The sequence below is a fragment of the Ochotona curzoniae genome, unplaced genomic scaffold (genome assembly GCF_017591425.1).
Source record: "Ochotona curzoniae isolate NIBS_2020 unplaced genomic scaffold, NIBS_Ocur_1.0 scaffold_3835, whole genome shotgun sequence".
Taxonomy (NCBI): Eukaryota; Metazoa; Chordata; class Mammalia; order Lagomorpha; family Ochotonidae; genus Ochotona; species Ochotona curzoniae.
In genome coordinates, this window is record NW_024467114.1 from 10137376 (window position 1) to 10157478 (window position 20103).

Sequence of the window (20103 nt, forward strand, 5' to 3'; positions counted from 1 at the left end):
AGGTGGTGGCACAGGTGGTCAGGTTGCCACCACCCAGAAAAGAGACTTGGACTAAGTTACCAGCTCTTGGCTTCGGCCTGAGCCAACCCTGGCATTTACAGGCATTTGAGAGTTAACTGGTAGATGGGAGTCTGCCTCTCTTTTCTCTCTCTCTCTCCCTCTCTTTCTGTCACTCTGCTCTCAAATACATTTTTAAAAAAAACCAAAAACCAAAAAAAACCACTTCCAGTGTACTCTTGCCTGCCGAAACACTGGCTTCTACATCCACGGATGCAGTTTTTCTCTATAGCTGGGCTGTGCTTTAGAGAACAGAATTGAAGAACTAGGAATCTCAAAAGCAAGCAATATATGAACACTTCCAAATTCCAATAGAGAATTTGACATTCACTGTACTGTTATTCTTGAAGTTTTCATTTTTATTGTAGGGTGATCCTGGAAAAAGTGGTGACAAGGGCCATCCCGGTCTCGCTGGTGCTCGGGTGAGTGCGGCTTTGTACAGATCTAGTCACCTGAGGAATGCTCATGTCTGGAGACCATCGGGTTACCATTCTATTACGGTCTTTCCGAGATGGCATCACCAAAGGTCCTTTTACCATCACACAATATCTTTCTTTCAACTACACTTTTAAGGCAGTAAGCCATGACAAATTAGAATATATGTTAAGTCAAAAACATGTATGGAAACATTTGGTTTTTATTGCACTCTTTGTGTGATGAAAAGGGCATGAATATGTAGCAGCAGCATTCCTGGCTTTACAAGTTTTCTTCTATCCATGGACTTCCTCTGAGCTGTACCAAAAGTTAGACAGGGTGGGCATGTGGCACGGCATTTAGGATCTAGCATGGGATGCCAGCATCCCGTGTTGGAGTGCCTGCATTCAAGTCCTGGCCTCAGGCTTGAGTCCAGCATCCTGCTGAGGTGTACCCCGGGAGGCAATACAACATGACTCAGTATCACCCACAAGGACTGAGTTCATCAGTAGACAGGAACTCTGTGTCTCAAATAGATAAAAATAAATAAAGTTAGTAGACCCCATGATCAGTTCAATTCATGCTGAGATGATACATTTGTTATGAGGAAGTGACCCGAAAGACACTTTGATGATTCTTAAACTGCCTGGGTTGTAATAACCATGAGATTCTGTGGTAATCCTTTCTAGGGTGCTCCAGGTCCTGACGGAAACAATGGTGCTCAGGGCCCTCCTGGACCCCAGGTGGGTATTCAGTCCAGGTCCGTGTTCTCCTGCTCTAGGAGGCTTGTTGGCCAGCAAAATAGCCATCTCTCTTTGTGAGCCCCTATGTTATAGAGTTAAGTAGCACCAGTGGCCTACTTTGATGTTTATGTTGCCTTTCCCATCACTTTCAGGGTGTGCAAGGTGGAAAAGGTGAACAGGGTCCTGCTGGTCCCCCAGGCTTCCAGGTAGGTCCCCTACAATGTGGCGCACATTGCTTTTGGTCAGCTCATCTTGCTCTCCCATCATTCCCTATGCCTCCACCGCCCTGCAGACATGAGCTCGGTACTGCAGCAAGCAGGGTGCAGTTTTTCAAGCAAACTGTGTATAATGTTTGACTGACATGCAATAGTCATCATGCTGATGTGAAGAAGACCTCATTCCCACCCAGATTATTCTCAAATGCCCTGAAGATAGCCTACGAGGCTGAGATTTGCATTTCTTTCATCTAGGGTCTGCCTGGCCCCTCAGGTCCAGCTGGTGAGGTTGGCAAGCCAGGAGAAAGGGTAAGTAAAGCAGCTGGGAGCAAATGTATCTGAACTTGAGACTTCCCCTATTGAAGACCCTACAGCAGGGCAATAATCTTATATGAAAGAAAATTTCAGAGTCCAAATATTGATGGTAACACCTTCAAATGTGGATGTTGATGGACAGACTGTGAGTTCATGGATGGAACGAAACACCGCATTGTGGAAGTAAAAATCCACCAATGAATATTTCATGTGATAGCCTTATTTTGTTATTTTGTTCTTGATGATATTAAAACACAAATTATTTTCTTTCCCATGGTGAAAAAGTAAATGTGCTGATTTTCCATCAAACCAGACCCTGAAAAATTGCTTTTAATGTTTTTCCTGGCATTCAGACATGACACCGCTCTCCACAATCAGGACATGAGTTCTGAGCCATTTTCTCTGTAATTGTGATGAATGTGCTTCAATTTAGTTACATTCTGTAGCCTGCCCTCTCTTGTCAACTGTGGGGCACATTAGGGAGACAGCTGGTCAGCAATGAAAGAGATACACTTGGGTATACAATTAACTAGGTAACGTACAGAATGTGATCATTTCTATTAAGTAGTCAGTCTGTTAGATAGCTAAGAATAGCCCATGTCTGATTTTGTTCATTGTTGTTTATCATATCACTAAAGGAGAGTCTGTTTTGTCACTTTTTAAAAAGCAATGACTGAAATCATGGGAAACCTAAATATTCTGATACCAGGTTTTAGGCTGAATAGCAATGGGATTTTTTTTCTTTTTTTTTTTTCCATTCACAACCAAAAGTTTTATTCTTATTAGTCTGTGCACTTAACAGCTTACCCAGCTTTATTTCACTCTTCGAAAAATCTTTCAAATATCACAATCCTAAGTGAATCTAGAGATCTCATGCTTCATTTATGCTCACGTTTTGCCTAGGGTCTCCCTGGTGAATTTGGCCTCCCTGGTCCTGCTGGTGCTAGAGTAAGTGCTGTTTAATTAGTTTTTCTAAGATTCCAGAAATGTCTTTTTAAATTGGTAATGTTTTCCACTTAAAGCCATTTATGATGTCCCTGTCAAGTTCCTGACATTCTTCCATAGATAAATGTGATGTGTAGGAAGTGTTAGGTGTCTAAGTTGATGGTAGACTTTTTTGCCTGCTTGTTCATATTTCCTGTTTACTAGCAATGTGCTCATAAGAAGCACATATAGATTAACATGCCTATTACAGACAGTGATTTGCATGAACAAGTAGGATTATTTATGACAGTGGTTTTGCCTGAGTCAAGGAGAACAATAGCATCTTTATTGATGTCTAAAGTCGATGTTTACATTGTTCATGGATATCCTAAGTTTAAAGCTGAATTCATGAGTGTAAAATTGTAAACAAGAATACAATAGATTGTATTTGTGGATATCAGCATTACCAAAATGATTAATTTTCTCCTAAATTTTCCATTATATTAATAGTACGTACCACATCAGTTACACATGTAGTGTCCAACAAAACAATTGTACCATAAAACCAAATTATAATAAATTCCTTAGAAATGACCACAATGTAGATCTATTGATAAATACTTTGGGCTGTAGAATGCTCTGATCTTGTGATATTTAGATTTAATCAGTAGATGTTTAGATAGATGGATAGATGAGTAGAGATAAATAAACACATATAAATATATTGTATATATGTAACATACACATATATACCCTTGGTTTAACATTACTGCTACATTATTATTACATGAAATTAAATAAAGGAAGCCTAAACAGGAATCTAATCTTCTATTCCTGGCCTTGCCAGTCAGCTGAAATACCTGTCCTTCCCGCCGAGTACTGTGTAGAACTGATGGATTTTTAAACCTATGGACCTATCACAGAAATGAAAAACAAAGGAAGTAAATTCCAAAAGTTGGATGTTGTAGTCTGTAAACAACAAATTTTGGAGCTCAGAATATCAGAACTGAGTGAGACTTCAGAAATTGTCTCATCTCATCCCTCCATTTTATAAGAAATTGAGAATAGAAGAAATTTTTGCTTACTAATCTGTAGCAGAACTGGCGCTAGATGCTCAAGTGTGAACTCTGTCATGTGTGTCCCAAAGTGTCTCTGAAGGTGATGATGACTGCCACGCTTCTTCTGTTCCTCTTTTTCAAGGGGGAGCGTGGTCCTCCTGGAGAGAGTGGTGCTGCTGGTCCTCCTGGTCCTATTGGGAGCCGGGGTCCTTCTGGACCTCCAGGGCCTGACGGAAACAAGGTAAAACTTTGTATGAATTGCAGGTTTGACCTAGACTACCCTATAATGAGTTACCCTTTGCAATGGAAGAATCATTTTTCATATTTTAATTTTCACTTCTGTGACAATTGCCACCACAGTAAATAGTAATCAGATTCCAGAAGACCAAAATTATCCAAAAGAAAACCAGGGGTAGAGAATATTTCAGTGTTCTTCAAATAAAAAGTTAATTAGAATGGGCCTTAACTCTTTCTTTTGTCACTGTGTATGTTTTTGTTTTGACCTACAAATATCATACACCTTTGGACATTATTCCTAAAGAACAACTTTTTACCTTCTCAACTGCTCATCCTATAGAGTAAGATTTTTAAAAGTATGATGTGAGAATTGATGAAAATTAACTGGACCCTACATTTGCGGGGGGGGGGGGGGGGGGGGGGGGGGGGGGGGGGGGGGGGGGGGGGGGGGCCCAAAATTAAGGTCTGAAACTTGTGTTCCATATATGAAATTATGGCTTGGTTTTGAAAAGGTTTTTGTTTATTTTTGTATTATATTTGTGAGAAAGGGGTATTTATATTTCTCTGCTTGTTAACCTTCAAGGTTTACCACAAGCCCTACCCCCCGGGCCCCGATTCCCAGAGCGATCCCGTGTCCACTAACAATTGTTCCCACCCTCAGCCCCGTCCTCTCTTCCCCAGAGGCTCCCCGGCGGACCCAGCTACAGATCCGGCAGGGGCGTTAGGGACAGGGGAGACAGGGGCCGCGGGGGGGGCTGTCACAAAAACAAACAGGCACGACAGTTCCGAGATGGCCCCAAAACCGCTATACACTCCACTACGCCTCTCCCATCAACCAATCAACAACCTACATGGGCGCCGGACAACTCGGGCCTCAGACCGCCCTCCCCCCAACGTTCGGCCCCCAATAAAACGTAGGACAAAACCCATTATAACCACCATCTTTCACCAGCCTCTCGCGAGACCGGTAAACGCCTAATCCCATCAAAATCGTTTTCTCCATAAACAAACATGCCCCCCGGATACCATGTACCTAACTATCAGTTCACAGTCATTTCACTAACTCTCTACCTCGCAGCAGTTTTTCTTTACAAGCCTCGTCCATTGATTCGTCCCCCCATACCCACCTCCGCCATCACGCACAACCCAAACGTAACCCGTACACCAACCACGCCAAAAACTACACACCGCCCAACACCCCTACCAATACCCACTCCCACAATTGAGACCCTTCTCGCTGTCCCTCCATCCTCACACAACCCCATACCACCCTACCCAATTCCAACAACCCTCTTAATCAAAACCCACCAAAAAACGCAACCCAACTAATTTCCCCAGCCCAAGACAGGTCTATCACCCAATTGAAAGCAACCAGTGTGCCCCATGAGCTGTTATTGGTGCTCTCCGGGCAATGCTGGTGCATCTGGGCCTGGTGGCCTCCCAGGAGAGAGAGGTGCTGCTGGCATTCCTGGAGGCAAGGGAGAAAAGGTACCCATTCAAGTGTTGGACCATAATACTTCCTGTCGACAAACTCTAGCCCAAGAGGTTCCAGGGTTTTAACACCTGTTGGCGGGTGTCCTGGGAGCATCTTGATATCTATATCCGTTTCCCTGTGCCACCTCACACCTACGCATTTCTGAACTCAGTAATCTGGCAAAATTCCTTGCTACCGTGGAATTTCACACAAACAGATGGTGTTGAGTAATGCATGAGGCTCATTTTAATGCCACTAACAATAATGCCTCATCCTGCCCTAATTAATGGGAAGAAGCTATATTGAACAGCTGTCAACCGTGCTGCTGCATTAGTTATGCCGTAAGAGTGAGCAGGCACAGCAGCCCATTGTGATATTGCCTTAGAATTCTGTCCACATGAATTTGTACCTTGCTTGATTATGCTCCAGGAGGGCATATGGAAATTAGGGGGGGTGGGGGAGAACTGTTTAACAATAATCTGAAAGGGCCCTTGAATTATTCTTCTCTTATTTTCTCTCCACATTCAACATCCAATTAATTGAATGGTAGGAAACTAAGACATTACCAAAAACCTTAAATGGCTAACGGCATTATATTATCATCTGTAGAACATTTTGGATTAATGCTGATTCAGAAATTTGGTTGGAAAACAAAGTCATTCTTACTTTATACTTTCAGGGTGAAACCGGACTCAGAGGTGAAGTTGGTAACCCTGGTAGAGACGGTGCTCGGGTAAGTAGAATTTTATTTGTGAACTTTTATGTTTTTATATTTTATTCCAGTTGAATTGAGGTTTTCCAAAAAAAAAAAAAATCATGTTTGGAGTCCCTTAATATTAACTATGCCAACTATGAAATACATACCAAAAACTCTGGGTTCAGGGGTTGTTTTAAATGATAATAGAGCATGTATTAAAGAATAAATATACACGCAGAGGATGATTCTTTTACATTTCAAAAAAGCCAAACCCTTACAAGTTCCTAGAGTTACACAAATGGCTGCCCTGGGAATTTATCAAAAAGCAGTCCCAAAGATAAGCTGTTGATACCCTGAAGATATCAGACATAATCTGGTAACAGGATCATCACCCTACCTGGCTGTCAGCATCAGTATCCTCTCCCTGGAGCTGAGTACTCACAGTGTAACACTTTTGGAACCTTCCTTCCTTGGAATTAGGAGATTCTTAATAGCTCCAAACCAGCCTACCCCTGCTTCTCCAGAGGGGTTTACAGGAGCTGAGGGTCCAGAGTTCACAAGTTCCCAGCCTGTCCTTAACTTACACATTTGGTCACCTCTATTCTTGGGACACTGTGCTCCGGAAAAGAGCTTCCAGTAGTCTCCATAGTTTGAACTGAAATGCATCAGTGTCATTCCTCGTGTTCAAATCAGTGTGGACGGGAACAGTGTTCTCAGAGATACAGCAAATAAGAATGACGAGGTTTCCTGTTGGTGGTGTGGGATGTAATTGATCAGGCTTGTTTCCTTTTGCGGGGTAGGGTGCTCCTGGTGCTGTTGGTGCCCCTGGTCCTGCTGGAGCCACTGGTGATCGGGTGAGTGTGCATTCTCACTGAGCTGCATCTCTTGAAGCGGATAGCATTATCAAGAATCCCCTGCCCTCCCTAGACTCAAATAGCTCCAACAATTCGTTTTTATGGCTTGATATAAAGCCCACTTATTTAAGAACCTAGCTGTTGTGATAAAGCAGCAGGAAACAAATGCTGTGTGTTTAAAGTTCTTTCCCTTCCTATAGATGTGCCAGCTATCTTATCTGTATTGTTACTCCCTATCATTTGTTTTAAAGTCTTTCCCTGTTGCTCATTAACAATATCCTAATGCACTAAGCCTTCAACTGTAAAAAGAAAAATGGAAAAAAAAATACATAGTGTGCCCACTTCACATCAAACAGTCTACTTCAAATAGATCTTATTTATTGCATTGCAAAGATTATAGCAAATAGATCAACTTTATCTATCTAAAAATTAAAACTGTCCCCACCTCCATTCTCCAAGTTTTGAGGGCACTGATTTATAGTATTTTTGCGAGTGCACGGCCAAGACCACTTCAACCCCCAAGTGAATGCAGCAGGAAGAGTGAGAGAGCTCAGTTAATTTTCCTCTGTGAGATGTGCGTTAGCTACACCTTCCAAGTCATTTGCAAATTCTGACAACATCCCCAATATCTACCACCATTCTCTCTCCCAATCAGTCCTTTGAGCATCTGTGTGAGGTGAATAACAACCTGTCTTTGAACCCACGATAGGGTGAAGCTGGTGCTGCTGGCCCTGCTGGTCCTGCCGGTCCTCGGGGTAGTCCTGTAAGTAGAAATCTGGGTCAATCTGGCACACCTCATACGTCGTAGATGCTGACGACCCTAGGATTACTAAAGCATGTTAAATCCTTCCTGCCTCCTAGGGTGAACGTGGTGAGGTTGGTCCTGCTGGTCCGAATGGATTTGCCGGTCCCGCTGTAAGTATCACATTACAGAGGTTACTCTAAGTCCCTCCCCAGGTGGGGGCATAGGGTGAGAATACCATAGCCATAATTCTTCCTTTCCAAAAGGGTGCTGCTGGTCAACCTGGTGCTAAAGGAGAGAGAGGAACCAAAGGTCCCAAGGGTGAAAATGGTGTTGTCGGTCCCACTGGTCCTGTTGGAGCGGCTGGCCCATCCGTAAGTTGATTTCACTGCGAGTTACCAGCCTGTGTAGTAGTTGTCCAAGAGATTTCATCATTCTGCAGCATCAGTCACTTGCTTGCTATGCCTTGGAGAAAGAACCAGATAGCTGATTTCAAAAATTGGGAGCAAGGCAGGCGTTCAGCACAGCAGTTGGGAAGACACCTGGAATGGCACACTGTGTGTGCCTAGGTTTGATCCCTGCTGTGCTCCTGATTCTGGCATCCCATTTGTGCCCATCTTGGAGTGCAGTGGGTGATAGCTCAGGGAGTTAGGTCCCTGCACATGGAAAATTCAAATTATGTTCTTGGCTCCTGGCATTGGCCTGCCCCCATCCCTGCTCTTAAAGGCATTTGTAGAGTGAACCAGTAGGTGGGACAACACTCTCTCTGCCTTTCAAGAAAACAAAAATATATAATCTTTTTTTTTTTTTTTAAAAAGTAAGAATGTAACATTTGTACACCATTTTACAGTTTGTAAGGTTTTTGTTAATATTGTCTTACTGTAATAGTTTGAAAACTCCACAGAGCCCAGTGATGCTGAAGCAAGAATGTTTCTTTCATGTGGCATCCATCATCTCTTTTTTTTTTTTTTTTTTGATAGATGTGAAAATGATGCCCGGGAAGAGAAATGTGGGATGTGTAAAAACTGTTGTTTTGTGACTTTATCCCATCTTTTTGTTCGCCTTCAGGGTCCAAATGGCCCTCCTGGTCCTGTTGGAGGTCGTGGTGATGGAGGCCCCCCTGTGAGTATTTACCACCGACCTGAATCACTTTTCTTTCTTCAGAATCTATTAGAGAGAATGTGAAAGTTTTTTCAAGGTTCTGGTAAATGTGGACTGTGATGAGGAAACTCAAGCTTTAGTGCAGCTCTGGTTGAGGTTAAGGTCAGCTACATGGGATATGACCTCAATCCCAGCTAGACCACCACGCAGCCAATATTACTACCACTTCCCTTTGCAGGAATAGTGAAGGTTATCACCATGCTGTTTAAACTGGGCAGTGGGTAAAACATTTCCCGAGACCCCTCTAACTTTCTTCTGCTTTCCGCCTTTTCCTGCACAAGTTCTCCCCCATTGCATTCAGAGATGTCCCGTTGATTCTGGAGACACAGAGCCTCCCAGGGTGAATCCCTCTAACTCCTTCCAAAGACAGTGTTCTCTGGGTTACTCATCATCTCTCCCTCTGCAGACACCTTCACGTAATCAATGCCCTTAGCATGAAAGAATTATTTATGTGTACACGCTAACGTGGACTAATGACACAGCATCTTATCCTCTTGATTCTAAAATGATCAGATAGTATATTAGCATTTCAAAATGGACCTAAAAACCCTTAGTGCAAACTATGAGCATTGCAACTGCAGAGGGAATGAATGGAGAAGGAAGAGCTTCAGGGACCTGGCAGAATTCCCTCTGTGACGCTGTCTACTATCTACTCTATGGCCCATCCCTGGTCAGTGTAGTGAAGATTTTCCAAGGGAGAAAAGGAAGGTGGCGTTGATGCTGGAACTGTAATATGCTTGCTTCTTAGGGTATGACTGGTTTCCCTGGTGCTGCTGGACGGACTGGACCCCCTGGGCCCTCTGTAAGTACATTACTACACACTTCTGCCTTCATTTACTTTGGCCCCTAGTAGGAAGCTGGTAAGAATTTCTTGATGAAAACACAGTTGGTAATATTTACTATTGCTTTCCTGGTCTAATAATCAGATGGTTTGTTTTTGTTTTGTTTTTTTTTGAACCACTGAGGCAAAACCATCACAAATCATATTTTATAACATCAGTTTAACAGGGCTTCTTCATTGCAAACACTGGTCCCTTTAGGGGTTGGACTCACTGTTAAAAACAAAGAGCTGACCAGTTTGAGTCACATATCAGATATTTCTATATCTAATTACCCTTTATGGCTAACATTTTGCCTCTGTTGTTAGGGTATAATTGTTCCTGAATTTAAAGGTAGTTGGGCCCCTAATTTAATTCTGTTTCAGATTCTTCTGTCAGGACTCAAGAGAATTTAATTAATTATCAAGGATTAAGTCTTCTGGTTAAGGCTTTGGAGGAGGGAGGAAGAATGGCAAGACTGTTGCTTTCTTGGAATCCTTTCTCAGGTTCATAATGCAAAAATCTTCATTCCCAGTAGACATTTAATTAAACCTACTTGAGAGCATATGTGATTCCTCAATTATGAACAAAATGCCAGGACTGGCTTTCTTTGAAAGGCAATAGGCAGAATTCTACAAAACCCCAAGTCCCGTTCAGTCTTAGAACTACTCAGTTCTCATTCCAACATGCTGGGACACCTGTGGCAGGCACTGCTTTTCCTTGTAGAAATTTTCTTAGACTCTGCCACAGTTATTTGCTTTGTTATAGTGCTGGCAAAGTAAGAATGGGGTTTGTTCTTTCCATAAGAAAGAAAATTTTGATAGCCTAATCATTTCCCTAAAGTGGCCATGTTGTTATTTTGTTGACTCACATTGCTGGCCTCTTCCTATCTAGAACCCACATACGGAATGTGAATGACCGTGTACATTTTGTCACAGGGTATCACTGGCCCTCCTGGCCCTCCTGGTGCTGCTGGTAAAGAAGGCCTTCGTGGTCCTCGTGGTGACCAAGGTCCAGTCGGCCGAACTGGAGAACCAGGTGCAGCTGGCCCCCCTGGCTTTGCTGGTGAGAAAGGTCCTTCTGGAGAGCCTGGTACTGCTGTAAGTGACTTCAAATTTTTTTAAATACTTTTTTATTAAGATAAAACCCCCACACAAATTTCCAAGTGGCATTTGCAAACTCTCAGGTGTAGCTTGGCTGAGCCAGGGGATCTGACCGCACGGAGGCGCTATGGCAGCAGCAGGTGCTCAGGGAGCACATAATGGAGGTCTTAGTAAGGTGCCCCCTTCCTCATTCACACGTTTTCCATCCACTGAAAGACTCCTGTATCAGACCGCAGAAGCCAACATCAAAATTGGCTTCCTGGCATGGATTTGGTAAAACCTCTACATTCCCTCACCCTTACCATGGCTCCATTATTCCCAGTTATGTATTTTTGAAATGCTATGCCACGGGTCTCAAGGAGGAAGTTATACATATAGAGAGAGATCTCTTCATGCCCAAATGTAACCTCACTGCCGTGACTATAGAAAAGATATGCAGGGACAGACCTCCAAGAGGTCACACCAAGGGCACTCATCCTCCGCGTGCTCAACCCCAGCTGTGTTCTCTCCCCTGGCATCCGACTTACATTACCCTGTGTTTCTCCTCTCATTTAGGGACCCCCTGGAACCCCAGGTCCTCAGGGTCTTCTTGGTCCACCTGGCATTCTGGGTCTCCCTGGTACCAGAGGTGAACGTGGTCTCCCAGGCGTGGCTGGAGCTTTGGTAAGTGTTTGACACCATTCTGATTCTCATTATCATAATAAAAGATCTTAAAAGTTGCCACTTCAAATATGACAGATTGATCACTGAATAACTCCACTTAAGATTTTTACTCCTGGCATTTTCTTTATACAGATCACATGTCACTTATCTCAGAAGCTTTAATAGCACCTTACTTAGACACACACTATAAAAACGCAGCGTAGCATTATGCACAATGAGTTTTGTTCTTTCTACATGCTTAACGATACAGGCTCTAATTGCATTTACTCCTTTGCAATGATTTCATGTTGGGCTGGCATCCTTTCTCCTGGAGGAAGAATGAAACTGGAAAGTTCTGAATCAACCTATTAAACCTTAAACGTGACAGCAACTAGGAACCATTTCACTTCCATAAACTCTATCAACCCTCATTGAATTTGTTTCCTGTGGAATGCTGGATGGAAACTATGGCTGCCTTGAGCACAGCAACATTCCAAAACTACACCAAGCTGACCCTCTGGGTGTGTGCTATGACAGTAATGAAATGCTTACCACTTTCTGGTCCATTCATACTCACTTTTCCTTTGCTTTTCAAACTCGGATCTCTGGGCTACAGCTGTTTGCGGAGGATGAGGTTGGCCTTCCATCCCAGGAGAGTAATGTCTTGTGTTCTCTGTCCTGACAGGGTGAACCTGGTCCTCTTGGCCTGGCAGGTCCTCCTGGTGCCCGTGGACCCCCCGGTGCTGTGGGCGCTCCTGGAGTCAATGGCGCTCCTGGTGAAGCGGGTCGTGATGTGAGTCCAACCTTCAGTTTACAAAGTAAAATTGAGCCGGGTTTTGTTGTGTACTACTTTGTGTTTTTAGCTAAGTTCTCATATGCCAAGTTTCTCAACAAGATGTGTTTTCACATCTACATGTGAGGATCAGTCCCAGCATTGAAAATAAGGAAAACAAATCCGGTAGAAGAATGAACTTTTAACTAACACAGTTTGGTACTGGACCTAAATATTAAAAACACCTTTAAAGTAAAGGTTAGGCTAGTAGGTTCTCATCCCTGCTTTGTACAACAATCTGGAAGGGATCTCACTATTGAGCACTAGGAGTAAAGGCAGAATAGCCAAAACATAAGGGCATGGGCAGCATTCTCCCAGGGGCCTTCACTTGCATGGTGTCTTCACAGGGCAACCCTGGGAGTGACGGTCCTCCAGGTCGTGATGGTCAGCCTGGACACAAGGTCAGTATGCTTTTTCATCTTTCGGTAAATTTGAAAGTCATTAAATAGAAGCCAGAGTGATGCTCACTTTTCATTTTGCCTTTGGTAGGGAGAGCGTGGTTACCCTGGCAACGCTGGCCCTGCTGGTGCTGCAGGCGCTCCTGGTCCTCAAGGCTCCGTGGGCCCCACTGGCAAACATGGAAACCGTGGTGAACCTGTACGTGTATAAAGCCATCCTTTAATGCCACCTTCTTTCTGCATTGTGACTTATTGGGAGTCGGAGCTTGGGCATGGCTGATGACCTGTGGTTTTCCTTTTTCTTCTTTTGTTTCTCCCATCTGCAGGGTCCTGCTGGTTCTGTTGGTCCCGTTGGTGCTGCTGGTCCCAGAGGTCCTAGTGTATGTACCTGGGGAAGGTTTATCTGCAAACTTAAATGTTAAGGGAATCTCTTCAAACCACTGATCAAGAAAGGAGCAGAGACATAGCCTCAGCTTCATATTTTCAAAAACTTGCACTTACTGAGAGCTGACACCCACAACTTGATCTATGTGTTGATTTTAAATAATGGCGTGGACCCTAACTGCTGCTTTACAGCAGCCCCACTGAAGTCGAGGGGTGGGAGCCCATCTAGACCGTCTCTTCATTTCCCTTTGTAAGTGAGTGAAGCAGTGATTGCAGAAAAGTGACTGCTGATTTTCAATGTCTTCACAGGGCCCACAAGGCATCCGTGGTGACAAGGGAGAGCCTGGTGACAAGGGACCCAGAGGTCTGCCTGGCTTAAAGGGACACAATGGCTTGCAGGGTCTTCCCGGTCTCGCTGTAAGTAAAAAGTTACCAGCATACCTGCTTGCTGACCACAAAAGCCTCTAGGCCTCAGCATGATCATGGTGCCTGTGCTACTACTGTTCTAAAGCACCCGCAGCCGTATCCCACTCTCTGGATAACTTTCCATCCTTCAGAGGGGAGGGCTTTTTGTTTTTTGGTTTTTTTTTTCCATTCTAACATGGAAAGTAGAGGGTTAAGGGAGATGGAACTAAACATACATTAAAATCCCCTGGCAGCAATGTCCTTCAACCTCACTGAAAATAAACATAATTAGGGGAATGACTAATACTGTACTGCTGAAATGGCTTGTGAAAAAAAATCACTGAACATAGACATAATGGGAGACAAGAGCTCCACTTTACATTTTCAATTTTATCAATTCGGAGTCCACTGAAACTAAAGTTTTCCATTCAATTTGAAAAAAAAATTGTTGACAAGCATTCTGAAAGTGTGATTCTCTGTTCTCTCCTTACAGGGTCAACACGGTGACCAAGGTGCTCCTGGTGCTGTGGGTCCCGCTGGTCCCAGGGTAGGTGAAGCCAAGAGTTGGAGCCCTTCTGAAAGGATGGCTGCCCATGCAGGGAGCCCAGGCTACTGGAGGGGCTTCCCTGACAGGGTTCTGCTGGTTCACATGTGCTTGGCATCCTTCCTCCCTAGGGCCCTGCTGGTCCCACTGGCCCTGCTGGTAAAGATGGTCGCTCTGGACATCCCGGCACAGTTGGACCTGCTGGCGTTCGAGGCTCCCAGGGTAGCCAAGGTCCTGCTGTAAGTATAACTTAGGGAAATGATAAAAGAGCATCACCAAGCTAAGGGAGTTTCTTCAAATCATAGCAAGACAACTGTGACAGCACGCTCGAGCAAGCCATGCTCCAGTGTATTTTCTAATAATGTATGAAGACTGTCTATAATCGACTTTTTAAGCTCATCCTTGCAATTGATCTCAGGGCAAGCTATTTATTCATATGAATTTGGTTCACCATTGCTTATTAGCACATGCTTTGCTATGAAGTTCAATCAAAAGCCTGCTGCCATTGACATCTCTCACTATGATCAAACACAGAGCCTCTCCCTCTGCTTTTCATGACTGCAGGGTCCTCCAGGTCCCCCTGGCCCTCCTGGTCCTCCTGGTGCAAGCGGTGGTGGTTATGACTTCGGCTATGATGGAGACTTCTACAGGGCTGATCAGCCTCGCTCACCGCCTTCTCTCAGACCTAAGGACTATGAAGTTGATGCCACTCTGAAATCTCTCAACAACCAGATTGAGACCCTCCTCACTCCTGAAGGCTCCCGGAAGAACCCTGCTCGCACCTGCCGCGATCTGAGACTCAGCCACCCCGAGTGGAGCAGTGGTAGGTTCAGATGCTCAAACCAGACTCATCCTTCTCACAGGCTTCTCCACATCAGTTCCCATGGATGCTCACAAGAAAATGTATGAGTGGAAATTACATTGCAGGAAATAATTTCCAATTAATGCAACGTTATATTTTTTCCCAAAGGACACTCATTCTCAAATTTCTTTTAATATGCATTTCTTCCCTTATAGTCTTCTTAAATTTTTAAGTTGAGGGGGGGTAGGAGAATCCCTAAAAGACAAATAAATAAGTCTTTTCTACTGGTTTACTCTCCAAATATTGTAATAGTGAGAGCTGGCCTAGGCCAAGTGCAGGAGCTGGAAACTCGATCTGAGTTTTCCACATGGGTGGCAGGGAACTTAATCATTTGAGCCATCACTTCTGCCTACCAGGGTGTGCATTACCAAGAACATGGACTCAAACCTAGGCATCCCCTTGTGGGACATGGCGTCTCAACTAGCATCATACCCACCTGGCTTAACGGCTGCCCCTTCTATAGTTTTCATGGTAGTAAATACCCTTATTTGCCTTTTATGAGGAAGGGGAAAGAACTGACTGATCCTGAGAGTGGCCACCCTGTCCTGTTAGGCAGAACTGTACAATCAAATCCCCAAAAACTGAAAGCAGCCTTTTAACAAGTAATTACAAGTGATTATTCCATTTTTTTGTTCTGCTGTTCTGCTCATTGGGAAGTGTCACAACCTGTGCCTCATTTCCTTCAAAGGTTACTACTGGATTGATCCTAACCAAGGCTGCACTATGGATGCCATCAAAGTATATTGTGATTTCTCCTCCGGGGAGACCTGCATCCAAGCCCAGCCTGACAGTGTCGCAGTCAAGAACTGGTATAAGAACTCCAAGCCCAAGAAGCATGTCTGGTTGGGAGAAATCAATGGTGGTACGCAGGTGAGGAGTCCTGTAGACATTACCCCTTCTACCAAGCACTGTTTCCTTAGGGTTGTTGGCTTTCTCATTATCTACATGTTCATCCCTTGCCAACAAATGCCTGAAGAACTTGGCCTAGACAGAACATTAAAACTTAGATGAGATACATTCGTATACTTCCGAGTTTCTTTTCGCATTGGACTTAATGGAAACTCGCTGGAGAAATAGGCAGATGTCGTTTAGTGGGAAGGAATGCCAGTCCTATGCCTATGTGTTTTCAGATCATGAGCAGTTTTTCTGAATTTTTAATTAAACCTTTTTACTCATTTTATTGCATACCTCCTGGAAATCAACAGATCATAGAATTTGAGAAAAAAGAAAGAGATCTCGGTCTCTGCCTCTTTACTCTTGAAGAAGGAGGATGCAGACAAAGGCCAGGCTGAAGCAGCTACTGTTGTTGATGACCTTGCCCTAGCCCAGCAGGACTTGCGTCCGTCTAGGTCTCTGGTGCTTCAGAGATCAATGCATCTTCTTCTTCCTAAGGCATGGATTGCAGTCTGTCATGCTTCCCTATAACAGATTACAAGCAGCAACAACAACCAAGTCTTGGTATTTGAGTCCTTCTCCCCTTAATTGTGATTCCTTCTCGTTCTCTGCAGTTTGAATACAACACAGAAGGCGTAACCTCCAAGGAGATGGCCACCCAACTTGCCTTCATGCGCCTGCTGGCCAATCACGCCTCTCAGAACATCACCTACCACTGCAAGAACAGCATCGCGTACATGGACGAGGAGACTGGCAGTCTGAACAAGGCCGTCATGCTGCAGGGCTCCAACGATGTTGAACTTGTTGCTGAGGGCAACAGCAGGTTCACTTACACTGTTCTTGTGGATGGCTGCTCGGTGAGTAGTGCTGCCTTTGTCTGGGGAGCTGCAGGTGGTGGATCCAGTTTAGGCCATTATAGGAACAAGGGACCTGACTTATTTCTGTATTTATTTACATGCAAGATGATAAGCCCAGAGTGTTCTCATTCCAATTTTTTCCCTCTTGAATACTCTGAAATACTGAAATGTATAATATGTTTACACACTGGTTACCTTTCCTTTAATGTGAGTTTCTTAAAATAATATTATATGCCTAGAACTTGAAACTTGTTTGAGATTTGAAGGACTTAAATTATAATTTATAGTTGTAGATATTTTGTTTTTCTTTTTGTTATGGCCTAAATGTAGTGGTTTCCTTACATTTTCCCTGTAATGAAAACTGTAGAGCATATTCTCTACATTTTCTACTATTAATAGAAAAAAAAGCGAACGCCCAATCACAGTATTGCACACCCACCCAGCTCACTCTCTCTGTTTCACTCACATACCCCAATCTGAAAATGATGCTATAGAAAAAGAACCACTTAGAAAACGTCTTGATGTGTTTTTTTTTTTTTTCTTAAATCAGGCTAGAGAGAGTCCCTTCCCCTAAAGAAAGCCTCAATACTTCTGATCCAAAACCAATCTTACTGATCTGGCACGCACCTACAAGCACCAAAAAGTGACTCAGAAAGCTCCAGTTTTAGATGTTAGATGTTCTCCGACACTGAAACAGTGCTGCCTTATCTATCTTTTTTCTTTTCTCTTTTTAACAGAAAAAGACAAACGAATGGGGAAAGACAATCATTGAATACAAAACAAACAAGCCGTCCCGCTTGCCCTTCCTGGACATCGCACCTTTGGACATTGGTGGTTCTGACCAAGAACTCTATGTGGACATTGGCCCGGTCTGCTTCAAATAAGTGAACTCCACCTAAATTAAAAACAAACAAACAAAAATCAAATTTGAAAAATACCATTCTCTCTTTGCCATTTCTTCTTTTTCTTGTTGAACTAAGCTGAATCCTTCCATTTCTTCTGCACATGTACTTGCTTTACATTGTGGGCGAAATAGAAGCAGGATCGATCAGAGCATTGTGCAATATGATTTCATGAACTCTCTCCCTCACCCCGCCCCCCCATCAAGATTTGGAATTTTTTTTTTTTCAAAACTCTTATACCGTTTGTGGAAAATGTCAACCTTTGTAAGAAAATCAAAATTTAAAAAATGAAAAATAAAATAAAAACCATGAACATGTGCACCACTTGTGGCTTTTGAATATCTTCCAGAGAGGGAAGTTTAAAACCCACACTTCCAAAGGTTTAAACTACCTCAGAATGCTTGCCCGTGAGTGTCACTCACCGCGCTGCGTGCCGGCCTAGAGAAGAGGAACTGAGGTACTTGCCCGATTTTTCATGATACAAAGGTGCTAATAGTATTTCAGCAACTTGAAGAACGGTTTGGTGCTTAGAAAAACTTCAGAAGAAATACTCCTCTGTACTGAGCTGTGCTGTGTGGTTTTTTCAATTGGCTTTAGCGGCAGTGTTTTCTCTCTGACCCCTAATTAAGAATATGCAGATCATCTGTGCCCAAAATGGTCCTCTTCTTCAACTCAGCGTTTGTTCTTTGCCGATTTCATTTCCTCCTCTTCCATGGTTCCAAAGAAGTCATATTTCTTGGACACACGGAAAAATGTACCTTATTTTGTATATGTGAGATGTTTAAATAAATTGTGAAAAAAGTGAAATAAAGCATGTTTGGTTTTTCCAAAAAGAAAATACTGAGTAGAATTCCTTGCTTCAAGGCTGTTTGCAATCTAAGCACGCCTCCGCACCAGCTTTCTAGGGGGAGACAGCAGGCAGGGGTTCTGCAGAAGGTCGGGGCTCCTGCCAGTCCCATGGAATGAGCAGGGAGTGCCGTCCTGGGTGAGCCGAGCTCCTGCTCCGGCTCAGCTCCTTGGGGCCCTGGGACCTCATGCCCCTGAATCCTGCACTTCCATGTCCGTGTCTGTCACACATCAGCGACCTGGCACCACTGACCAAAGGCCTAAGAAGCAAGGGTCTGTAAGAACGTCCTGGTTTTGCTTATTACCCTCTGAGCACTCTGTAACCATGGCTCAACATTGGTCTGGTCACAATTAGTACTATTAACTAAAACAGTTTCAAATATTCGGTAAAAAAAAAAAAAAAATAAGCCATACATTTAAATGTGATGCAACTGAGTACAATGCCTGTTAGGAGATAATGTGTGCGCTGTCGATCAGCGCAGACAGGTGGGGATAATAGTACACACACACCTACCTGCCAAATCAAGTTCATTTTCCTCCCCTGCACCTTCCCATGACATCTTTAATACACTTAAACATAGTAATGTGTCAAGTGAAATGTTAACATTCATTTAGAACTTATTTCCTGTTGCAGAACCTAATTGTGATTGTAATATTTGCCTCCTGTTAGAAGTCATCTCAAGATTCAATTCGTTTTTAAAAGCAAGAGACTGAATGTAATGAAAATCTAACATTAACTCCTAAAAAGTTAGCCAGGTCTACTAACCGCATGACAACCTCATAATATGATCCTTCTGCAACCTGGATCAAAACACCGAGAAATGCAAGTTCTCTGTCTTTGCCACCAAGTTCAGATTTTATAAGGAGTCGGCTTCCTTACACAGCCCAGGGAAATCCTGTCATGCACGGATTTGTAAATCACTGATGATAGTTATTTCCATAGTCCCGTGCGGCCTGAGCCTTCTTTGGGCGACAGAAATGCGTCCAGGTGGCTGACTCAGAATGCCACGGCTCCCTCTCAGGTGGCAATTGAAATGGCCGGAGATGTCCATGACCTTGCAGTTACACACTGTAGGATTAGATGTAAACAATGTCCTCGGACTTGCAGTGTAAGTAAACCAGGATTTATTAAGAAGCAACTATGAATCCAGCATTGCATTCTGTAATAGAAATGGCCTTTTATCAAATTGCATCAGCATTAGATTTCTTAAGCCAACAATCACTAATCATTTAATCATCGTTGTGAGACAACAGAAAAATAGTTAAATGCTAGCACAGCTGACAGCGTCAAGGAAACAAAACATGGTATATCTAAGAGATAACAGTAGGATAAGAAAGTGAGATAAATTTTTGTCTCCTTGTAACATTTATGAAGATGACTGAGTAAAAGATGATAAATCTTTAATGGAAACTTTAATCTTGAAGATATTCAACTATGCTGTTATTAGGGATGTATTAGAGAAGTCTGTGAAAAATGCTGAGCCCATGCATTAGTCTAATAAAGTTAGGAATAGTTATTGCTATTAAGTAATTATATTATCAGTTACCCAAAAAATTACTTTCAAAATCTTCCACACACACACACAAATAGTCATCAAGTGAAAAGAATCCCCATGGAGAAATGACCATAGCCAAGGAAAGGGAAATCCACCCCCTTGTCCCTTTTCCTGAAAGGGAAGGGAAGCCTGGCCTTCGTCTGTCCCACTTAGCATTTGCCCTGGGCCA

The 20103-nt window shown here is 43.4% G+C and overlaps 1 protein-coding gene and 1 long non-coding RNA gene across 2 annotated transcripts in view; one reads left to right on the plus strand and one right to left on the minus strand.

The window, feature by feature from the left end:
* The window catches only part of COL1A2 (collagen type I alpha 2 chain), a 35311-nt gene extending 16954 nt beyond the window's left edge, over positions 1 to 18357 (plus strand). The window contains 28 exon segments of the mRNA XM_040964736.1: positions 426 to 479; positions 1161 to 1214; positions 1367 to 1420; positions 1685 to 1738; positions 2648 to 2692; positions 3869 to 3977; positions 5352 to 5368; positions 5371 to 5451; positions 6117 to 6170; positions 6935 to 6988; positions 7698 to 7751; positions 7850 to 7903; positions 7997 to 8104; positions 8799 to 8852; positions 9640 to 9693; positions 10648 to 10809; positions 11368 to 11475; positions 12140 to 12247; positions 12634 to 12687; positions 12776 to 12883; positions 13011 to 13064; positions 13378 to 13485; positions 13967 to 14020; positions 14149 to 14256; positions 14582 to 14840; positions 15568 to 15749; positions 16388 to 16630; positions 17368 to 18357. Coding sequence (XP_040820670.1) covers positions 426 to 479; positions 1161 to 1214; positions 1367 to 1420; positions 1685 to 1738; positions 2648 to 2692; positions 3869 to 3977; positions 5352 to 5368; positions 5371 to 5451; positions 6117 to 6170; positions 6935 to 6988; positions 7698 to 7751; positions 7850 to 7903; positions 7997 to 8104; positions 8799 to 8852; positions 9640 to 9693; positions 10648 to 10809; positions 11368 to 11475; positions 12140 to 12247; positions 12634 to 12687; positions 12776 to 12883; positions 13011 to 13064; positions 13378 to 13485; positions 13967 to 14020; positions 14149 to 14256; positions 14582 to 14840; positions 15568 to 15749; positions 16388 to 16630; positions 17368 to 17514 — 2595 coding nt within the window. The 3' untranslated portion in view covers positions 17515 to 18357.
* Positions 16597 to 20103, minus strand: part of LOC121145690 — a 42567-nt gene continuing 39060 nt past the window's right edge. The window contains exons 2-3 of the long non-coding RNA XR_005882067.1: positions 17450 to 17525; positions 16597 to 16658 (exon numbers count right to left, since the gene is read on the minus strand). This is a non-coding gene — a long non-coding RNA (uncharacterized LOC121145690). The remainder of the gene's footprint in view (positions 16659 to 17449; positions 17526 to 20103) is intronic.